The sequence below is a fragment of the Leucoraja erinacea genome, chromosome 5 (assembly GCF_028641065.1).
Source record: "Leucoraja erinacea ecotype New England chromosome 5, Leri_hhj_1, whole genome shotgun sequence".
Taxonomy (NCBI): domain Eukaryota; kingdom Metazoa; phylum Chordata; class Chondrichthyes; order Rajiformes; family Rajidae; genus Leucoraja; species Leucoraja erinaceus.
In genome coordinates, this window is record NC_073381.1 from 10,450,260 (window position 1) to 10,470,060 (window position 19,801).

A 19,801-nucleotide genomic window follows, 5' to 3' on the forward strand; every position below is an offset into this window, starting at 1 on the left:
AAAAGTCTGTGAAGTTCAAGGCTATTTTCTTTCTACACCATGTATGTTCGCAACATCCAAACAGTCTTAGCAATCCTTCTATTTCTCCACCCTTTGCCAGGAGGGCCTAAAGGCCTTCTGCTTCTTTCAGATTCAGTCCCCTCAACAATTGCTATCCATCTGGTTTAACTTATTTTTACATTGTAATGACATAGAAAATGCTGGAAATACTCAGGTCAGGCAGCATCTGTGGAGAGAGAAAAAGGGTTAATGTTTCAAGTTGGTGGCTCCTCGTAAGATCGTCAATGTAAAGCATTAACTCTTTCCATCAACCCAGAGATGTTTAAGAAGGAACTGCAGATGCTGGAGAATCGAAGGTACACAAAAAAGCTGGAGAAACTCAGCGGGTGCAGCAGCATCTATGGAGCGAAGGAAATAGGCAACGTTTCGGTCCGAAACGTTGCCTATTTCCTTCGCTCCATAGATACTGCTGCACCCGCTGAGTTAACCCAGAGATGTTGCTGGACTGACTGAGTATTATTGGCTTTTATTTCAGTCATCCAGCATCTGCAGCTTTTTGCAACGTACAATTTATCCTTTGACCAAATTCATTTCCGCTGCAAAGGAAACTTTACCAGTGCTAGATGTACCAGCCACCTCATGGTGGGTGTGAAGAGCTGGAAGTGAGAAAAAACCCAGAACAATCAGGGCCAGCCACAAATTACCTCAGAAAGGCAGTGCCGGGTAGGCTCATTGTTGTCCAGTGAAGGTGTGATCTCAAGAGGAAAACAATGTGGAGAACTGTGGAACTGGTAACATGAATTGGGTGGAGGCAGGGATAAAGGTGGGGGGGAGGAATAAGTCAAAATTACTTTAAATTAAAGAATGCAATTTTCATACCGTTGGGTTGTAAGCTACCAAAGCAAAATATGATGTGCTGTTCCTCTAATTTGCACGTGGCCTCATTCTAGTGATGGAGATAGTCAAGGACAGAAAGGTCAGTATGGGAATGGGTAGGGGACTTGAAACGGTTGACAACTAGGAGATGCCGTTGGCCTTGGTAGACCGAGCAGTAGTGTTCGGTCGGTCACCATGGCAGCACTTGGTCTCTCCGATGTACGGAAGCCCACATTGGGAACACCAGATGCACTATAAGAAGTAGGTCTATGCGAACCTGTCTAACCTGAAAGGACTGTCGGGATCCCTGGATGGAGTGAAGGGATGAGGTATAAGTACAGATGCTGCATAGAAACATAAACACATAGAAAATAGGTGCAGGAGTAGGCCATTCGGCCCTTCGAGCCTGCACCGCCATTCAATATGATCATGGCTGATCATTCAACTTAGTATCCTGTACCTGCCTTCTCTCCATACCTCCTGATCCCTTTATCCACAAGGGCCGCATCTAACTCCCTCTTAAATATAGCCAATGAACTGGCCTCAATTACCTTCTGTGGCAGAGAGTTCCAGAGATTCACCACTCTCTGTGTGAAAAAAGTTTTTCTCATCTCAGTTTTAAAGGATTTCCCCCTTATCCTTAAGCTGTGACCCCTTGTCATGGACTTCCCCAACATCGGGAACAATCTTCCTGCATCTAGCCTGTCCAACCCCTTAAGAATTCTGTAAGTTTCTATAAGATCCCCCCCCTCAATCTTCTAAATTCTCGCGAGTACAAGCCGAGTCTATCCAGTCTTTCTTCATATAAAAGTCATGACATCCCAGGAATCAGTCTGGCAAACCTTCTCAATATGGCAAGAATGGCGAGCATCTCCTGCGGTTGCAGGGGAAAGTACCTGGGGAGGCAATGGTTTACTGCTTCCTGATCTCATCATGAACTGGAAAACATTGTCAATTGGGCTTAGATTTTTACACCTCCTGTACCTGAACTTATCTCCCCATTTCAGACTAGTTACCAGTATCCCATGTTCACAGACTCCCACAGCTACCTCGCACCCTGCCTCCTGCAAGCACTCCATTCCATTCTCACAGTTACCCCAGCTCCCGTCACCACAATTCTACCAATGCTATCTTCCGCACCAATGCTTCTGACATGGTTTCCCTTTGCACCAACTGATAATTCTGTTACAGGGACCCTCAGGCAGGTCCGCTCCATTTCCCAACCTCTCACTGCTTCCCCTCGCCCCTGGAAGCAATGCACAGTTCATCTTCTCCTCACCTTCTGTTCTACAAGCCAGCACATTTAATAGATCATCATTCATTTCTTCTCACACCTCCTGTGTGATACCTCCATCAAGTATATATTCCTCTTCCTCTTTCAATACGGTATTCTGAAAGGACTGTTCCTTCCCCGACAATAGTCCACTTCTTAATCACTGTCGAGCCCCTCACCTTCCCTTCCCTTCGCAAACACCTTCCATAGACCACTTCTGTTAACTGATCTCTTGCCCTCTACTCTTCCCTCTTTGATCTTTTCTACTGTCACTCTTTTCCCTGCAACATAAAAATGGTTCATCTTTTCATTTCCAAGATTGACAAAAAGACATTAACCTGAAACTGTAAGTCTTTTTTCATCTTCAGAGAAAATGTCTGTTCTGCTAATATTCTCATTGCTTTGCTTCTAATTTGGGTTTGTAACTGCTTTCATTTGTGCACATTCATATTTTCACAATGTTGGAGGCCGTTCTATGCTTGTATTCAGAGAAATCCCATTCCGCCCATTTATTTCCTTCACGTTTATTTCCACTCACTTCACAGAAAACTTGTTGTTTATCCAGCCAAATCACCCAGTGGTAATTTACAGCAGTCAAATATCTTGACAACCAACATCTCTATGGGATATGGGAGGAAAGTGGAGCTCCAGGAGGAAACCCCCACGGCTACAGGGAGACTTTGAGAACTCTGTGTGGAATTCCTGGAATTCCCTGCCACAGAGGGCAGTGGAGGCCAAATCTCTGGATGGATTTAATAGACAATAGACAATAGGTGCAGGAGCAGGCCATTCGGCCCTTCGATCCTGCACCGGAGAGTTAGATAGAGCTCTAGGAGCTAGTGGAATCAAGGGATATGGGGAGAAGGCAGGCACGGGTTATTGATTGGGGACAATCAGCAATGATCTCAATGTATGGCGGTGCTGGTTTGAAGGGCCGAATGGCCTCCTCCTGAACCTATTATCTATGTTTCTATGTTTCCACCAAATCCATGCCAACCACCGATCACACTAGTTCTAAGTTATCCCACTTTCACACCCACTTCCTACACATCAGAGACAGCTTTATCGCAGTCAATTAACCTACAAACCTTCACTTCTTTCAGATATGGGAGGGAACTGGAGCACCTGGAGGAAACATACGCGGTCACAGGAAGAACTTGCAAACTCCACACGTGTAGCATCCGAGGTCAGGATCGAACCATGGTCTCCAGTGTTCGATCCTGTGAATTCTACCAGCAGCACCACTGTGTTGCCCTTGCATATGAAGGAATATGAAGACAGGCTCTTTGAACCACCAAGTCTCCACCAACCACCCAGCACCTATTTATAATAATCCCATTTTGTTCTCACGATGTTCCTGTCAATTCTTCACAGATTTTAGGCAAAACAGGAGAAGTGATTAATGATTATCTATAACAGGTCTCAACTCAGACATCAGTTAGGTGCACAATCTCAACTGAATCCAAATAGGCTTGATAACTAAAATGTTCATCAGATTCATCCTAAAATCTTGTGTCATTCAAACCAGCATCGGTACCAACTCCTGTGATCTCAGTCCACCCAGCGACTAATGTTTCACACTACAGCCAGTGCAGCACCCAGAACAGATAGTGAGGCGCACAAACATGCTGGAGGAACTCAGCGGGTGCAGCAGCATCCATAGATGCTGCTGCACCCGCTGAGTGTCTCCAGCATGTTTGTGTACCTTCGATTTTCCAGCATCTGCTGTTCCTTCTTAATCACAGACAGTGAGGCAAGTGGAAGGACACTTTTGTGCCATCACCCCTCCTTGACGTAGAACATGAGAAGATAATATTCTGCTCCAGGACAGTCAAGTGGGGTTTAGAAATAAAATATCATCTCAGAAGTAAAACAGGTCCAGAAGATTATGATCCATTTGAGTCTTTGGAAAATGAATGTTTGATTGTCCGAGATCATTTTTAAAAGTTGCTCCTACCCCGTCTGGCCTTTTACTATTGTCCAAAAACTTTCACTTAACCCCAGAATTCATATCAGCATAATACCAACAGCTTGTTTAAAACATTGTAGCAGTACCGAATATCATCATTGCAAAGGTCAAGTTCGCAGGGTGAATCCAAGCACCTTTGGGACAGTTTTCTCCAGCGTTAAAGGGATCAGTGCTTTTTACTCACGTCACGACAACAGACATTGGGCCCCAAGCCCCTTCACCCTTTACACATCTCAGCCAGCAAGACGGAACAGGGATCAGTGGAGCGTTGGGGGCAGCTGCGAGAAGCAGGTCTGATCTCTCCTCGCCCCACGCAACACACAGCTCTGCACATTTTTGAGAGCTGATAGATACCCTTGGCTATTTTCTGTGGGCGATTAATCAAGCGCAAGGTGCTGCTGAATGATATTTCATTTTTTTTTAATGCATGAACGCGCAAGTTGTCTCTTTGCAATGAGTGCGAATTACAAAAAAGGCTGAAAACGTGGGGAGCTAGTCCAGAGCAAAATAACCCTCACAATTGTGCGGCACCTACAAACACCTACACACACACACACACACACAATCTCTTCGCGTTAACGTCTCGGGATTTTTCGATTACTTTTTCAGAGGCATTTTTTTAACATATCACAATTCTGGAGATGTGGACCAATGCCCCACGGGGCACTAAAATGAACTTATTCTCCAAAACCCGTTAATAATCTGGTCAATAGGGATACAACAAAAAACCCCACCATGCTCCTGGAGTGGAGTGGAGCAGGTGATCACATTTTAAATATATATTTCCACAATAGGTTCACTCCCCCCCACATCCACCCCCAGGATTATTATTTTGCCCGGTGCAACACAAGTGATCAATTATTTACTTAACCGCACATGACGAGAGGATTGATCAGCAGCGGGGCCCGTCCTTTACAGCCGCTGTAGCAAACGAGGAGGGCAGGGAGGTGGAAAATTAGCATAGCTGCCAGCTCGCCTCTTCTCGTTTTAACACAAAAGGACATTTATCAAATGATATTTCTTTTATTTTGGAGGGTTACTTACTATTTCTCGGGGTTGGTGAGCCAAAATGGCGAATGTCGAGAGGCGATCACACAGGCATTTGGTGTGGGATGCATCGGTAAGCACAGTTTTGCATCCCAGAGTGGACCAGGCTCCGGCAGACTCGTTCCTGGAAAAGGAATACATGAGATGTGACGGGCTGTAGGGAGAGAGGGTTGTGTGTGTGAGAGAGAGACAGAGACAAGGCGCGCTGCCACTTCACCTCCACTCGCATGGAGGGGGTGGCTTGAGGCTGGGGCTCTGCTTGTCAGCCAGCATCCCCCAGCGCAACAAGGCTACAAGAGAGAGGCACATACACACAACACACACACATTAAAGGCTGTGTACCCCGCTGCTGTCCGGCTGGAGCGGCGTTAGTGGAGAGTTAGCCGCTGGACGCTGGCGCGCTTCCCCGGGGAGGCTTTGCATCGTGGAAACCGGCAGCATCCGCTCGCTGCAAGCGGGGGGGAGGAGGAGGATGAAGCGGGCGGGGGGAGGGAGGGAGGGGGGTGGTCTTTACTGCATGACTACTTTCGGGGCGAGGAGGAGGCGAAGGGAGGGATTGTTATTTTGTGTGTGTGGGGTTTTTTTTTTTGCTAAACACACACACACACCGGCGAAGGTGACTCGCCATGCACGGAGTAAGGGCGGGTGGAGATGGGTAGGTAGGGAGGGAGGGGAGTCCCGCGTCCCGTGTCCCGGTCCCCGGGTGCTGGGTGCTTGCTCCGGAAGGCTGGAGGGGTGGCGGCGATCCCCGCAACTACTCCCCGGCTCAGGTCCCGCTCCCCCGACTACGCTCGCAGATGGTACAAACCCCACACACACACACACACACACGAAGTAACCAGCGTATTGCAAAGAAATTATATTAATCAGATAGACGCGAACAATCTGCTTATTTATCACGTTTTATATTCCAAATGCATTCGCTGGAATCACATCTGAGAGCGGTTTGGGTGGAGAAACATGGAGATTATTATCTTTCTACTATTTATAGAACCCCCCATCATCATTACGGATCGCAAAATTACCCGATTTCATAAATATCCCTCGATCTCTTTGCGGGAGCAAATTGTATCAGATCCCAAAGTGAAACTGATCAGAGCACAAAGATGAGAGGGGGAGAGAGATGATTCCTTATCTCATATCTGCGTTAACGTTACACAGTGACCAACAAAGTGCATTGCAGTCGGCAATGTGATGAACCTTGCAAATTAACCACATCACAGCAATATGGACGAAGCGTGCCCATTCACAAACCCGACAGCAGAAAGACAACTCTTACAATTTAACTTGCAATACAGTGCAATTCCCCTTGCACGTCCAACCCCATCGGAACATCCAGTTTTGTATAGGATGTTGTCAGTTTTCTTGACAAAATGTCAGATTGTAAATAAAAAAATATTAAAAGACCGTAAGCACCAGTTATATAGAAAGTGAATTGCTATACTACTTTTCCACTGTCACGAATCACTGTGCCAATTTGCACTGAAAACTTTTGTTTCTCGGGATGGGTCTTGTAACAAGTCACCACCAGCATGTCTACAGGTGCTTCAGAATAGCTGCCGCCTGGAATGCACTGAGTATGTGGTGGAGGCAGGTACATTCAGTAGCTGGACAAACACTTGAATTGGCACGGCATGGAAGCCTACAGAACATTAATGGGATTAATGTAGATAGGTCCTGATGGTGGAATGAAGGGCCTGTTTCTCTCATTTCTTATAATATAATAAGTAGGACTAGATGTTGTCCATTCGAACTAGCTCTGCGGACCTACTGGATCATACCTCTGATTCTCACAGTTCCCTGAAATCTGACCCCTGTTCTGAATGAACTCAATTACTGAGCCAACAAAACTCTCATCCCCAAAATTCCAAAAGATCACTACCTTTTGTGTTGCCTCATCTCAGCCTTAAACCTCTTGTTGCACGTCTTATTCTCAAACTGTGCCACAGTCTTGGACCTCACGGTTGGGGAATAGCCGACCTATATCTATTCATTTAAACAGCGGTAGAGTTGCTGCCTTATAGTGCTTGCAGCGCCGGAGACCCTTTTTCAATCCTGACTACAGGCGCTGTCTGTGTGGAGTTTGTATGTTCTCCCCGTGACCACGTGGGTTTTCTCTGAGATCTTCGGTTTCCTCCCACACTCCAAAGACGTACAGGTTTGTAGGTTAATTGGCTTGGTGTATGTGTAAATAGTCCCTAGTGTGTGTGTGGGATGATGCTAATGTGCGGGGATCGCTGGTCAGTGTGGACTCGGTCGGCCGAAGGGCCTGTTTCCACGCTATTTCTCTAAACTTAACTAAATCCTGCAAGCAATTTTGACATTTCAAGGTCATCTGTCATTGTTCTGAACTCCACAGAATGAAGTACAATACTAGCCTGCTCAAATAAGCTCATACAACAGACTCAACATCCTAGGAACCAGTGCAATGCTGCACTCTCTCACTATCTGTTTGTAAGTAAGGGGTTAAAAATTGTGTGCAATATTTCTCATATTGTCATACCAAGGATCTATACAATTCCAGTAATATCCATACTCATAACTTCCTACAGTAAAGGCCAACATACCATTTGCCATCCTAATTGATTGTTACATCTGCACCATCGCTTGCGTTCGGTGACTTGTGTACAAGCAGACTCACGTTGCACTTCAAGCTTACCCTCAATATCACCACTTTAAAAAATTGCCTAGCATTTCTATTTGTTTACTGAAGTGGGTAACTTCACGTGTTTTACATGTAATACTGCATCTCACTCAGCTTGCCTAGGTCTAACAGAAATCTTTGCATCCTCATCGCTACTCACCACCCACTTTGTTGTGCGTTATCAGAAAGCTTGGAATGTTACATTAAGTTATGTGAGTCAAATCATTGCCATGGTTTGTAAAAAGCACCGATCCCTGGAGTACCATCCCAGTTACAGCCATCCAGACACCAAAGAACGCATGTACCTTCGCTCAGTGCAGACTACTATATTACCTGCAATCCAATGTGCTCTTAACTTTGTTTAGAAATCTCCTTTGTGGGATCAATTCGAAAGCCTTTTAATAATCCAAATATACCATTTCACTTGGTTCCCTTTATCTATTCTGCTCGATATATCCTTAAAGAATTGTGATAGATTAGCCAAGTATGAATTTCTTTTCATAATCCCTTGCTGACTCTACTCAGTCATATCCTCATTTTATACATGTCTTAGTGTTATGATTTTGAGCCCCTTCTGTAAAATGGCATGATAGTGAGAGAAATAGAACATTTAATTTTGATTTGTTTAATTCAGACATCAGCTATGAACAAGCTTTTCTCAGTGAATGGAGTGGAACACTCCACACGGAGCAATTGAGGTGAATACCAGAGATACATTTTTAGGGGGAGGATAAATGAGCACACAAGAGTAAAAAGAGCAGAACACTTTGCTGATCAGTTTTAATGAATCCAGTGGGAAGACATTCCAGTGAAGCATGAACACTGGTGTTGACCTAATGAATTGACTAAAACTTTCCAGGGCTCTACATTTTCGGATAGGAGCTTGTGTCTACAAGGACGCAAGTGTTTGAGTTTGTGTACCGCTGGCTGTTTTCTTGTGGGGTCTTCTTCTTGCGTATGGTGTGCACAGCCTGAAGTTGCAGGACAACTTTTTCTATTTGATCTATTTGTTTGTGCATATTGGGTTGATTGCATTAGTCGAAACAGGGTGGACCACGTGAAGGTTGCAATCTCCCACCCCATTGTGGGGTGCATTAATAGATATAGTGACATGATTTAATCAATACACCGATTATTTTTGGGCTAAACATATGAATTTTTGCTGCAATGTCCAAAGGATTGGCATGATGATCCAAGAGCGGAACTCGCTATCAAAACATGGAGGGGACGGGGGACACTATTTTTTGGCGGCCACGTGCGCATGCGCACACTCACACACACGCGCGAGGCTTCGGAGGCTCAATCCAGCGCTAAGAGCGGAGATTTTAAAATCGGGATAACGAAAACTTGGGGGGGATGTCCCCCACCTCTCAAAACACGGGGGGGGGGGGGGGGGGGGTGTCCCCCCCGCCCCCCCCCCCGGGTTTTCCGCCCCTGTGAGGATCACTGTGTACTTGATTGAAGGGGGATCTTATAGAAACTTACAAAATTCTTAAGGGGTTGGACAGGCTAGATGCAGGAAGATTGTTCCCGATGTTGGGGAAGTCCAGGACAAGGGGTCAATGCTTAAGGATAGAGGGGAAATCCTTTAGGACCGAGATGAGAAAAACATTTTTCACACAGAGAGTGGCGAATCTCTGGAACTCTCTGCCACAGAAGGTAGTTGAGGCCAGTTCATTGGCTATATTTAAGAGGGAGTTAGATGTGGCCCTTGTGGCTAAAGGGATCAGGGGGTATGGAGAGAAGGCAGGTACAGGATACTGAGTTGGATGATCAGCCATGATCATATTGAATAGCGGTGATGGCTCGAAGGGCCGAATGGCCTACTCCTGCACCTATGTTCTATGTTTCTATGTTACTCTAACCCATGTGTATAAATGGCAGTCTCAGGCCAGTAGGACAGAGTGCAGTAGATTGGTGCTGGCAATGATAAGCTGAACATCACTCATGCAAGCCCTTCCTGCCACTGTAGACTGAGCACACTTACTGTCAGAGAACTGAGCCCCGTGTCAATTAATTTCAGAGAAGTCACTTCAAATTTGTAGAAACACTCCTCTGTTATTTTTCTTCTGTTCAAGGTTCAGAATGATGTACATATCTCCTTTGTCATTAAAATGTATCACCTAAGCAAAGCTTGCGGCTGCTTTTTACTGAAGTTATTTCTTTGCAGGATGAAACTTACCTTGGATAGACCCAAACCAAAGAAAAAAACTATAGTCAAGTTAACTCAAGTTAACTACTTAACAAAGTGAACTAGTCGAGTCAACTCAAGTTTATTTGAAAATATGTACATTGATTTCTCTTTCTATGTTCACCCCAAAATATTTCACAGTCAATGAAATACTTCTCAATTTTATCACTATTATGAAGTAGACAAACACGACAGCCGGTTTCCAGTAATCATCATCCCACGATTAACATTTAATAAATAATATAAATTTCAAATAATACAAAAGAAGAAACCGCATTTGAGTAGTTATTTGGGGCCTGACGCTCTTGCTTGAAACGTGCTGGGAGGTTTTACATCCAACAGTGGGTGCAGACACTGTAATGTTACATCCAAAATTCGATGCATCCAGCACTGAAATAAGGTGTGCTCCCCTCTCTAAAATGACCCGAAGATTTTCAGCACCGTACAAAATCATACAGTGCTTTTCTTCTACTTTTAAGTCTATAGTTTGCCTACTAATAATTATTTGATGTCGCAGTGCGTGTTCTGAAGTCTGTTCTACTCAGGGAAAATGCTTACTCTCAGTATGTCTCCAACAGCATGAGTGGGAAATAAGGAAACTCACTTTTATTCTTGGTGATTGAAGTCAACAACAGGTTTTGTTTCAAAAAATAGAATTGAATAATATGGGCAGGCTGAACTTAATCAAATCAAACATTGGAACAGAACCAGTAAATTATCTGGGTAAAAACATTCAAATTAACATTAAACAATGGGTAATTAGATTTATGCTAGGCAGTGAATTCCCTTGACAGAGATTTCTATAGGAAAACAAGCCCTCTCAAGCTGTGAAAACACCCCCTTCGGGGGCAATAGAAGCACAATCTGGCTTTGTTTCTTCCGATCAAGGAGGCAAAACCAGGCAAGCGTTCAATTGCAACAACATCACTAATTTATAGAGCACCTTTATTACAATAAATCATTCCAAGATGTGCAGTCGTTTTAATGCACTAAAAGAGAGATTAGGCCAGGGAATCAAAAGGTTTCATATTTAGGAACAAATTGAAGGATGGTCTGGTAGAGAAAAACAGAGATTTAGAGAGAAATTCCAGAATTTAGGACCACCAGTAATGCAATAATTAATGTTCAGGGATTAACAAGAAACCAGAATATGAAAATGCAGAGATCTCGGAGGCTAGAGAACTGCAGGAGGATGCTGAATTGGGGAAGGTGATGCCACATTATTATTTAGTTAATTAGGCACAGCTCACCATGAAGAACTAATGTATAATATTACTATACAATCACCACTGCACAAAATAGTGATGGACCAATGAACTCCGATGGTCCACTTGCTTTAAACCCAGCAATAAATATTAAACAGACAGATAATAGTGGTGTCTACAGAGTTTATCTAAAAAAAACCTTGAATAAAGCGCTTCGAACTTAGTAGAACATTGTCGGGCTAAATTCCATCGTTAAACACATTTTCCATTCATAGTGATATCATTTCTTATTAAAAGTATGTTTTTCTTGACTGAATTCCAATTTAGACAGCAAATTGTTTTGGTATGTTCTGCTTGAAAAGCTGTGAAACTCAATACACACCGAGGCAACTAACTGATCAGACAACAAACTAGTACCCCAGATGGAGATGAATGTGTTTTTCCTGGAAATTTGATTGCAGGAATCAATGAGATTCTGCAGCAATGAAGGGAGAATTTCTGAAGCATTTCACATCAGAAATTGATGTAGAAGATTTTGAGAAATCTTTCATCGTGTTATTGTTATCATTTTGGAAGTAATAGTTCGGAAACTCTGAATGAGGAGGGAAGAAAATCATGATGCCTCTTGAATAATACACTATAATTGTCTAACCCGAGACCAGATTTCAAAAAGTCTGGTTGGATCATGTGCTGGCATAAAGCCTTTGTATTACGCTACTCGTGTGGCCAATGACACTACTAGATTTTTTTAGAATAATATTTTTCATATTACTCTGGTTACTCTGAAAGGAATTTGATATAAATAGATTTTCTTGCATATCTGAATCTTAATGAATGCCTGAGACTGAGATCTCTGTAAACTGCTAGAATTAGACAGATAATCTGAGATTATAGTGAGTTATGGATGGTATTGTGTGATCTAACACTAAAATGGCCAAACTTAGCCAACCTGTAGAGTCTCACGTGAGTTGGCATTCTTTGAATTCCAAATATAGAAGGATGGGGCTTCTCCATCCCAAAAGGATAATGATTGCAAAATGAGCGGATAATTTAATTTTTACATAAGATAAATGAACTTTTACTTAAATTGGCAACACTTTTAAATTTGGCAACCATTCTTAATGTTCATTTTAATAACTATGTTTAAACTATGCAATAATTTGACTGGATTTTAACACCTGTGGAATGATTTGATAGTTTAAATAACAGGGTGTTACCAAATGTATTAGGGAAAGAAAATGAAATATTATTTGTCAAAGGGGCTGAAGAAAGGTCTCGACCCAAAACGTCCCATACCTTTTCTCCAGAGATGCTGCCTGATTTGCTGAGTAACTCCAGCATTTTGTGTCCATCTTCAGTGTAAACAACCTTCTGCAGTTCCTTCCTAAACATTACTCATAGTGGTTTGTATGTATTCATTAAATATTCAAGCTATCAACAATGGATTTGTGGACAGTTTAAGATACGTGGAACAAACTGACCAAAAGTAGGCAATGCATATGCCCTTTCACAAGCATCATGCAGCATCAAGAATTTTATAAATGGATTATTTAAATATCCCAGTCTCTAACTCTTTCATTTGAAATAATAGTTAGCAATTCCAATATTTGATTCTTCAGATACTCATTCTTCATGCATAAGTATAAAATGTCCCTACACTTTTTGGGACATCCTGTTCAGGCCCAACCCTGTACACTTTCCTTGCAATTCACATTCTCCAAAATGCATCAGTGAAAATCAATGCAAACTGGAATATTGAATGATTTTCACAACCCTGCTGCACACCTCCTCCATCTCCCCAACCTTAGTCAAACTCATCAAAATCAATTGAAATCGAGTTGAGTAAGGCTAGCTCACGACAGACTGAGAACCAAAATGGTACACAATCTCACTGCATCTCAGTGAGCAGCAATTAATTTTGGGAACAGAAAACTGGTGATGGAAGGAGACATATAATAGAATTGAATAGGATTTATTTCAGATACAAGGAAAATATGCTAAAATACCTTTAATTTACCCGTGGAACAATAAGAGATGTAGATATTTTAGCACATCTCTGAATAGTCCACTGTCTTGTAAATAAGTTGAGAGCAGGAAAGAGGCAGTGGCACTCTGCAGCTCCAATGCAAAGCCAAAAAGTAATAAATAAATGGTGGGAAGATTATAGGATCCTGGCAATCTGAGGCTTCGGGTCAGGAGAAACATTGGATCAGTCTTGCCCTAGGTTGTTATTGATGGACTTTTGGCTCACCAGTTGAAGGGGCTCAACATGAAGGTTGGATGAATGTTGAATTGCTATTGTAAGTGGATGGGTTAAATGTGGATTAATTATTAGTATTGGTTTATTTGTATTATCATGCATGCTGAGATACAGTAAAATACTTTGTTCTGTGTGCTATCCAGGCAGATCATACCATACATGAGCACAATCAAACTCTACATGAGTACAACAGGCAATACATAAGGGGAAAGGAAACTGTGAAGCATATGAAACACACAGAGAGTGGTGAATCTCTGGAACTCTCTGCCACAGAAGGTAGTCGAGGCCAGTTCATTGGCTATATTTAAGAGGGAGTTAGATGTGGCCCTTGTGGCTAAGGGGATCAGAGGGTATGGAGTGAAGGCAGGTACGGGGTACTGAGTTGGATGATCAGCCATGATCATATTGAATGACGGTGCAGGCTTGAAGGGCCGAATGGCCTACTCCTGCACCTATTTTCTATGTTTCTATGTTTCTATATAGTGTTACAACTATAGAGAACATGCAGATTAAAAAAAGTAGAAGGGTCAGTTAAAATGAGGGGGTCAGAATTGGAGGAAGGTTAGATCTTGCTGGATTGCCGAACTGATGAAGATGACAGCGGAAATATTGATGTGGAATGGTGGCATTTGAAATGCAGGTGAGAATTATGAAATCAGCATTTTGTTTCCATGAAAGGAACTGTATTTTTAGAGGCAGTCTCAGCCACATGCAGGAGAGTTAATTTCAAGTGCAAATCACATTTACCAATGATTCCAAAGCAATGTAATTTGTTCTAGAATAATATCTGTTAATGAAACATGATTTACATTCTGTTAAATCCATAGATACAGTATCATCTTGAGGTGCCATCATTCATTCTGCATGTGAAGCATACCTGAAATCCGGCATCCTTCCAGCAGATCATTGTCCTGATGCTAGGTTTTGTTGCCGAAAATGCCTTATAAAATTTCCAACTCATTTCTCATGACTTTAGAACAATCCCCTGTTTTCAATATCACCAACTATAGTCATAAAATCCTCAATTTCCTTAATCTAGACAATGCACTAAAAATCATAACAAACTGACTACCTTTACCAACCATGATTTATACCACCCACCTTTTACTGAATGTTTGCTTTCTGAACATAACATGGTGGTGAAGGGAGTTCATGGTGGTGGAAAGAAAGATGAAGAATTGGCTGCCAATCAAGTGTGCTGCATTCTCCTGGATGGTGTCAGGTTTATTGAGAATCATTGGACCTGCACTTAACCAAGAAACTGAGCAGCATTCCTGTCTGAAGAAGGGTCTCGACCCAAAATGTCACCTATTCCTTCGCTCCATAGATGGATGCTGCCTCACCCGCTGAGTTTCTCCAGCATTTTTAATCTACCTTCGATTTTTTTTAACATCTGCAGATCCTTCTTAAGCATTCCATCAAACAGATGGCATAAAGGCTTTGAGTGTCAGCAGGAGATTTTTTTTTTAATGGGATTAATATAGGATTAGTGTAAATGTTTGGCACAGACATGGTGGGCCAAAGGGCCTGTTTCCATGCTGTATCTCTGTCTGGTTTGGGGACTGCAAAGCCTCCGACTGGAAGTCCGTGCAGAGAGCCGTGAGGACGGCTGAAAAAATAATCGGGACTTCTCTTCCTTCAATCCAGGACATTGCGTGCAATCGTTGCTTGTCCAAGGCCAACAGCATTATAAAAGACCACACTTAGGTTCTCTCTCAAAGGCTCTACCAAGACATTCCTAGATACATGGAACCCTTTCCTGGAACTTGTTAACTCTCTTAACTTGTTTCCGGACTCGGAAGAGGACTGAGTGCCTTCTATCACTGCTCTGTCTTATTGCAGCTGCTATCCCTCAACCCCTCCCCCCCCCCGGATTAAATATTCCGTAATTAAATGTTATGCGATAAGAAAGGACTTAGATTAAGTAGCTGAAGATAGTTGGGCTTTGAACACTGTCTTGAGGTATTCCTGCCCTAATATCCTGCGGCTTGGCCAGCAACCCCAATCATCTTCCTACGAGTGAGGTTATGACCCCAAATGGTGCAGTATTTTATAGGCACAAGGACCTGCAGATGCTGGTTTACAGAAAAAGACACAAAGTGCTGGAGTAACTTAGTGGCTCAGGCAGCACCTCTGGAGAACAAGGATAGGTGACATTTTAGGTCGGGATCCTTTGCAGTGTTTTTCCTTATGAGACTGGTTAATTTTTGATTGATCAGGGTCTCTTCATCTCACACTCGACCAAATGCTGATTTGACATTAAGGATAATGACCTTACCTCTGTAATTTAACTCTTTGGTCCCTGGTTGGTTTAAAGTTTTGATGAAGTTGGGAACTAAAGGGCCTGTCCCACTTACGCGATTTTCTCGGCGACTTGCCGGCACCCGTCATAGTCGCAGCAGGTCGCCAAAAAATGTCAAAATGTTGAAAATCCAGCGGCGACCAGAAAAAGGTACAACTCTGTGGGCCACTACTCATGACCCCGCGACATACCATCACTCACCCTGACGGAGATGCAATTTTTTTCCGTATCGTATCTCCGTCCCCACTGCGGCCTAACATCGTGGAGTTGGCGGCGTTTTTCTGGAAAACCCACCCAGCACTCCAAGCCGTGGGAGTCTGCGGATATAACGTCGCGGAGCTTGCGATCCCTTTGCCGGGGATCGAAGCTCCAACCACGGGGCCTGTGGACTTTAACATTGTGAAGTCCACAATCTCTGGTAATAAGAAGAGTCCGATTCGGGAGCTCCATGCTGCCGCGGAGAGAGCTGCCCCGACGCGTGAGTTTCGATCACCCCGACAGGGGGCTTTGATCATCAGCTGCAGTGACTTTGATCGCCCCGACTGCAGATGGTTTGACTGTCCCGGCCGCGGGAGAACAAAGTGGAAGAAGATTGAACTTTATTGCCTTCCATCACAGTTAGGAATGTGGAATCCACTGTGATGGATGTTTATGTTAATTTTTATGCGGCTGTATCTTGTTGCTTTTCACTTGGTATGGGTGTACGGTAACTCAAATTTCACTGTACCTTAATTGGTACATGTGACAATAAACTGACCTTGACCTTGAAGAACAGCTTATTTACATCAACCATCTCCCTCAGCAGCAATCTACTGTGCACCATTATGGTCTAGTCACCTGGTATTAGTGATAATTTATTGTATAATTGATTCAATTATTTAGCTGTAACACTGTGGCGGTAATATGCCTATAATGCTGCAGCACAAAAGGATGTAATTGTTCTGTGCACAGTGCATATTGACAATTAAACACTTGACTCTTGGGCATGTACATTGTTAATTACAACTTCTTCGGCTTTACTTTCTCTGTACCTTAATTGGTTAAGTGACAATAATTGTGAACTTGGACTTGAACTTGAACTGTAGAAAGGCACGAACATGCCACATATTTTGATTTCAGCAGCCCAGATGAATGTCACATTGTACATTTCTTCACAATTCGGTAGCCTTCCACCTTTTTATTTACATATAGGGTGTTGGCACTATTGGCGCTGCCAGCATTTATTGACCATCAGTATTTTATTGTCCAGTCAGCTGTTACTGACTGCCATCCTAGAGAAGCGTCTATTTTAATGACCTGAACTCTCCTCCAAACCTTCCCTTAGCCTCCATTACAGAAACGTGCCTGTTATCATTTTCACTGCTCCCACTCCCAAACCACTTAAGGGGTGATTAAAATTAACCAAGAATGACAAGAAGGGAGGGGTGCAAAGCTGGGGTGGGACAAAGCCGTGCAAGGAATGGGGACAGACACCTCGGGCTTGTGGAGAGAGAAGAATTGTTAATCGGAATTTGTGGAAGGGCAAAAGTGAAGAGAGTGAAGGTGGAGAGAAATGGGGAGAGAGCAACTGGAACATAGAACAGTGCAGCACAGGAATGGGCCATCTGTGGAATTATTCTGTAGAAGCCAAGACATTGGATAATTTTAAGGCTGAGATAGATAAATTCTTGATTGATACGGGTTATGGGGAGAAGGCAGGAGAATGGGGTTAGGAGGGAGAGATAGGTCAGCTATGATTGAATGGCGGAGTACACTTGATGGACCGAATGGCCTAATTGAGGGGGGATCTTATAGAAACTTACAAAATTCTTAAGGGGTTGGACAGGCTAGATGCAGGAAGATTGTTCCCGATGTTGGGGAAGTCCACGACACGGGGTCACAGTTTAAGGATAAAGGGGAAATCCTTTAGGACCGAGATGAGAAAAACATTTTTCACACAGAGAGTAGTGAATCTCTGGAATTCTCTGCCACAGAAGGTAGTCGAGGCCAGTTCATTGGCTATATTTAAGAGGGAGTTAGATTTGGCCCTTGTGACTAAAGGGATCAGGGGGTATGGAGAGAAGGCAGGTACAGGATACTGCGTTGGGTGATCAGCCATGATCATATTGAATGGCGGTGCAGGCTCGAAGGGCCGAATGGGCTACTCCTGCACCTATTTTCTATGTTTCTATATTCTACTCCTATTCCTTATGACCTTATGGGTCCGAATGTGGCAAAAATGTTTGTGCCGAACGCGATGCCAAGTTAAACTGATCTCATCAGCTTGTACCTGATCCATATCCCTCTATTCCCTGCACTTCCATGTGCCTATGTAAAAGCCTCTTAATTGCCACTATTCTATTAGCCTCCACCCTGGCAATGCATTTCCAGGCCTCCACCATTCTCAGTGTAAAAAAACTTGCCCCGCACATCTCTATTAAACTTCCCCCCTCTCACCATATAGCACTGTCCTCTAGAACTGGACATTTCCACCCTGGGGAATAAAGTCTGGAGATGAGATCTGAGTGAGAGAGTGACTGGGAGACTGGGAGATATATTCAGAGATCGGGACAATGCAAAAATGTATTCTGCATCCATCGGCAAAATGAAACAGTTCCCTGTAATGCAAATGACATTTCTGCATGAATAAATGAATCATGGCTATTTATTTCTGATACAGCATAAACTATCTGAAGATCTGGAAACAGATCCATAACATGTACCTTGCTTGTCTGCACAGTAAGAGAATAAAGTTAGGTAAAACTTGAAGCTTTGTTACTTGGCTGGTAAATGAGTTGAGTAGATTACCCACCAGTGTAGAACCCATCTGATGGTATTCTCCACTGAATTTAATGTTACAAAAATTCTATATCATGATAGTATATTCCCAAAGTGAATGGATATTCACTGGAATATACTATCATGATATAGAATGGAAAACCCCAATGCATTTCGTTGTCTCTGTACTGTACACTGACAATGACAATTAAAATTGAATCTGAATCTGAATCTGAATCTGATATGTCCATCAACCTAGTGAACCTCGTCACTGCATTTCTCTGAAGCAATTGCAGCTTTATGGCAGAATTTATTGTCATTTCTGTCCTCTCTGCTCTTCAATGGACTTTTGCTGAATAGGTTCACATTATTTGCTGGACTAATGACTATCTCCAGATCCTCCTCTTTGGCTGAGGCAGCAATATCAATGGACATTCTGTTTCTTGATAAAACAAAACCCCAGCAGGAATTTGCTGTTGTTAACAGCCTATACATCAAGCATGACATCCCTGTGCCATTCTTAGGGACTGGTGTGTGCTCAGAGCTATCAATAGACATAAAATAGATCTTGTCTCCATTTTGAAGAACAGCGGGTGTATCCCTAGCGGCCTGACCAGTATTTGTACTTCAATCAACATCACTGAGACACGGTCACTCTGCCATTGGCGGAACCTCTGCGCAAATTGGCTTCCCTGTTTCCCATATCACAACAGTATCTAATCTTACACATTGTTGACTGTATCGTGCCCTGTGCCCGGTGAAAATGCTCTGTTAACCCAAGTTTTTGTTCTGTGTTGCAGCAATAATTTCATTGAAAAATGAAGAGCCAGTTTTCATATAGAAACAAACATAGAAAATAGGTGCAGGAGTAGGCCATTCGTCCCTTCGAGCCTGCACCACCATTCAATATGATCATGGCTGATCATCCAACTCAGTATCCTGTACCTGCCTTCTCTCCCTACACCTGATCCCTGTAGCCACAAGGGCCACATCTAACTCCCTCTTAAATATAGCCAGTGAACTGGCCTCAACTACCTTCTGTGGCATTGAATTCCAGAGATTCACCACTCTCTGTGTGAAAAATGTTTTCCTCATCTCGGTCCTAAAAGATTTCCCCCTTATCCTTAAACTGTGACCCCTTGTTCTGGACTTCCCCAAAATCGGGAACAATCTTCCTGCATCTAGCCTGTCCAACCCCTTAAGAATTTTGTAAGTTTCTATAAGATCCCCCCTCAATCTTCTAAATTCTAGCGAAGAACTGCAGATACTGGTTTGTA

At 43.1% G+C, this 19,801-nt stretch overlaps 1 protein-coding gene across 1 annotated transcript in view; it reads right to left on the reverse strand.

Annotated features, from left to right (window-relative positions):
• Positions 1-19,801, reverse strand: part of adgrb3 (adhesion G protein-coupled receptor B3) — a 711,502-nt gene that overhangs the window by 156,412 nt on the left and 535,289 nt on the right. Inside the window, 1 exon segment of the mRNA XM_055635039.1 lies at positions 5,163-5,289. Within this exon segment, the coding sequence (XP_055491014.1) occupies positions 5,163-5,289 (127 nt within the window).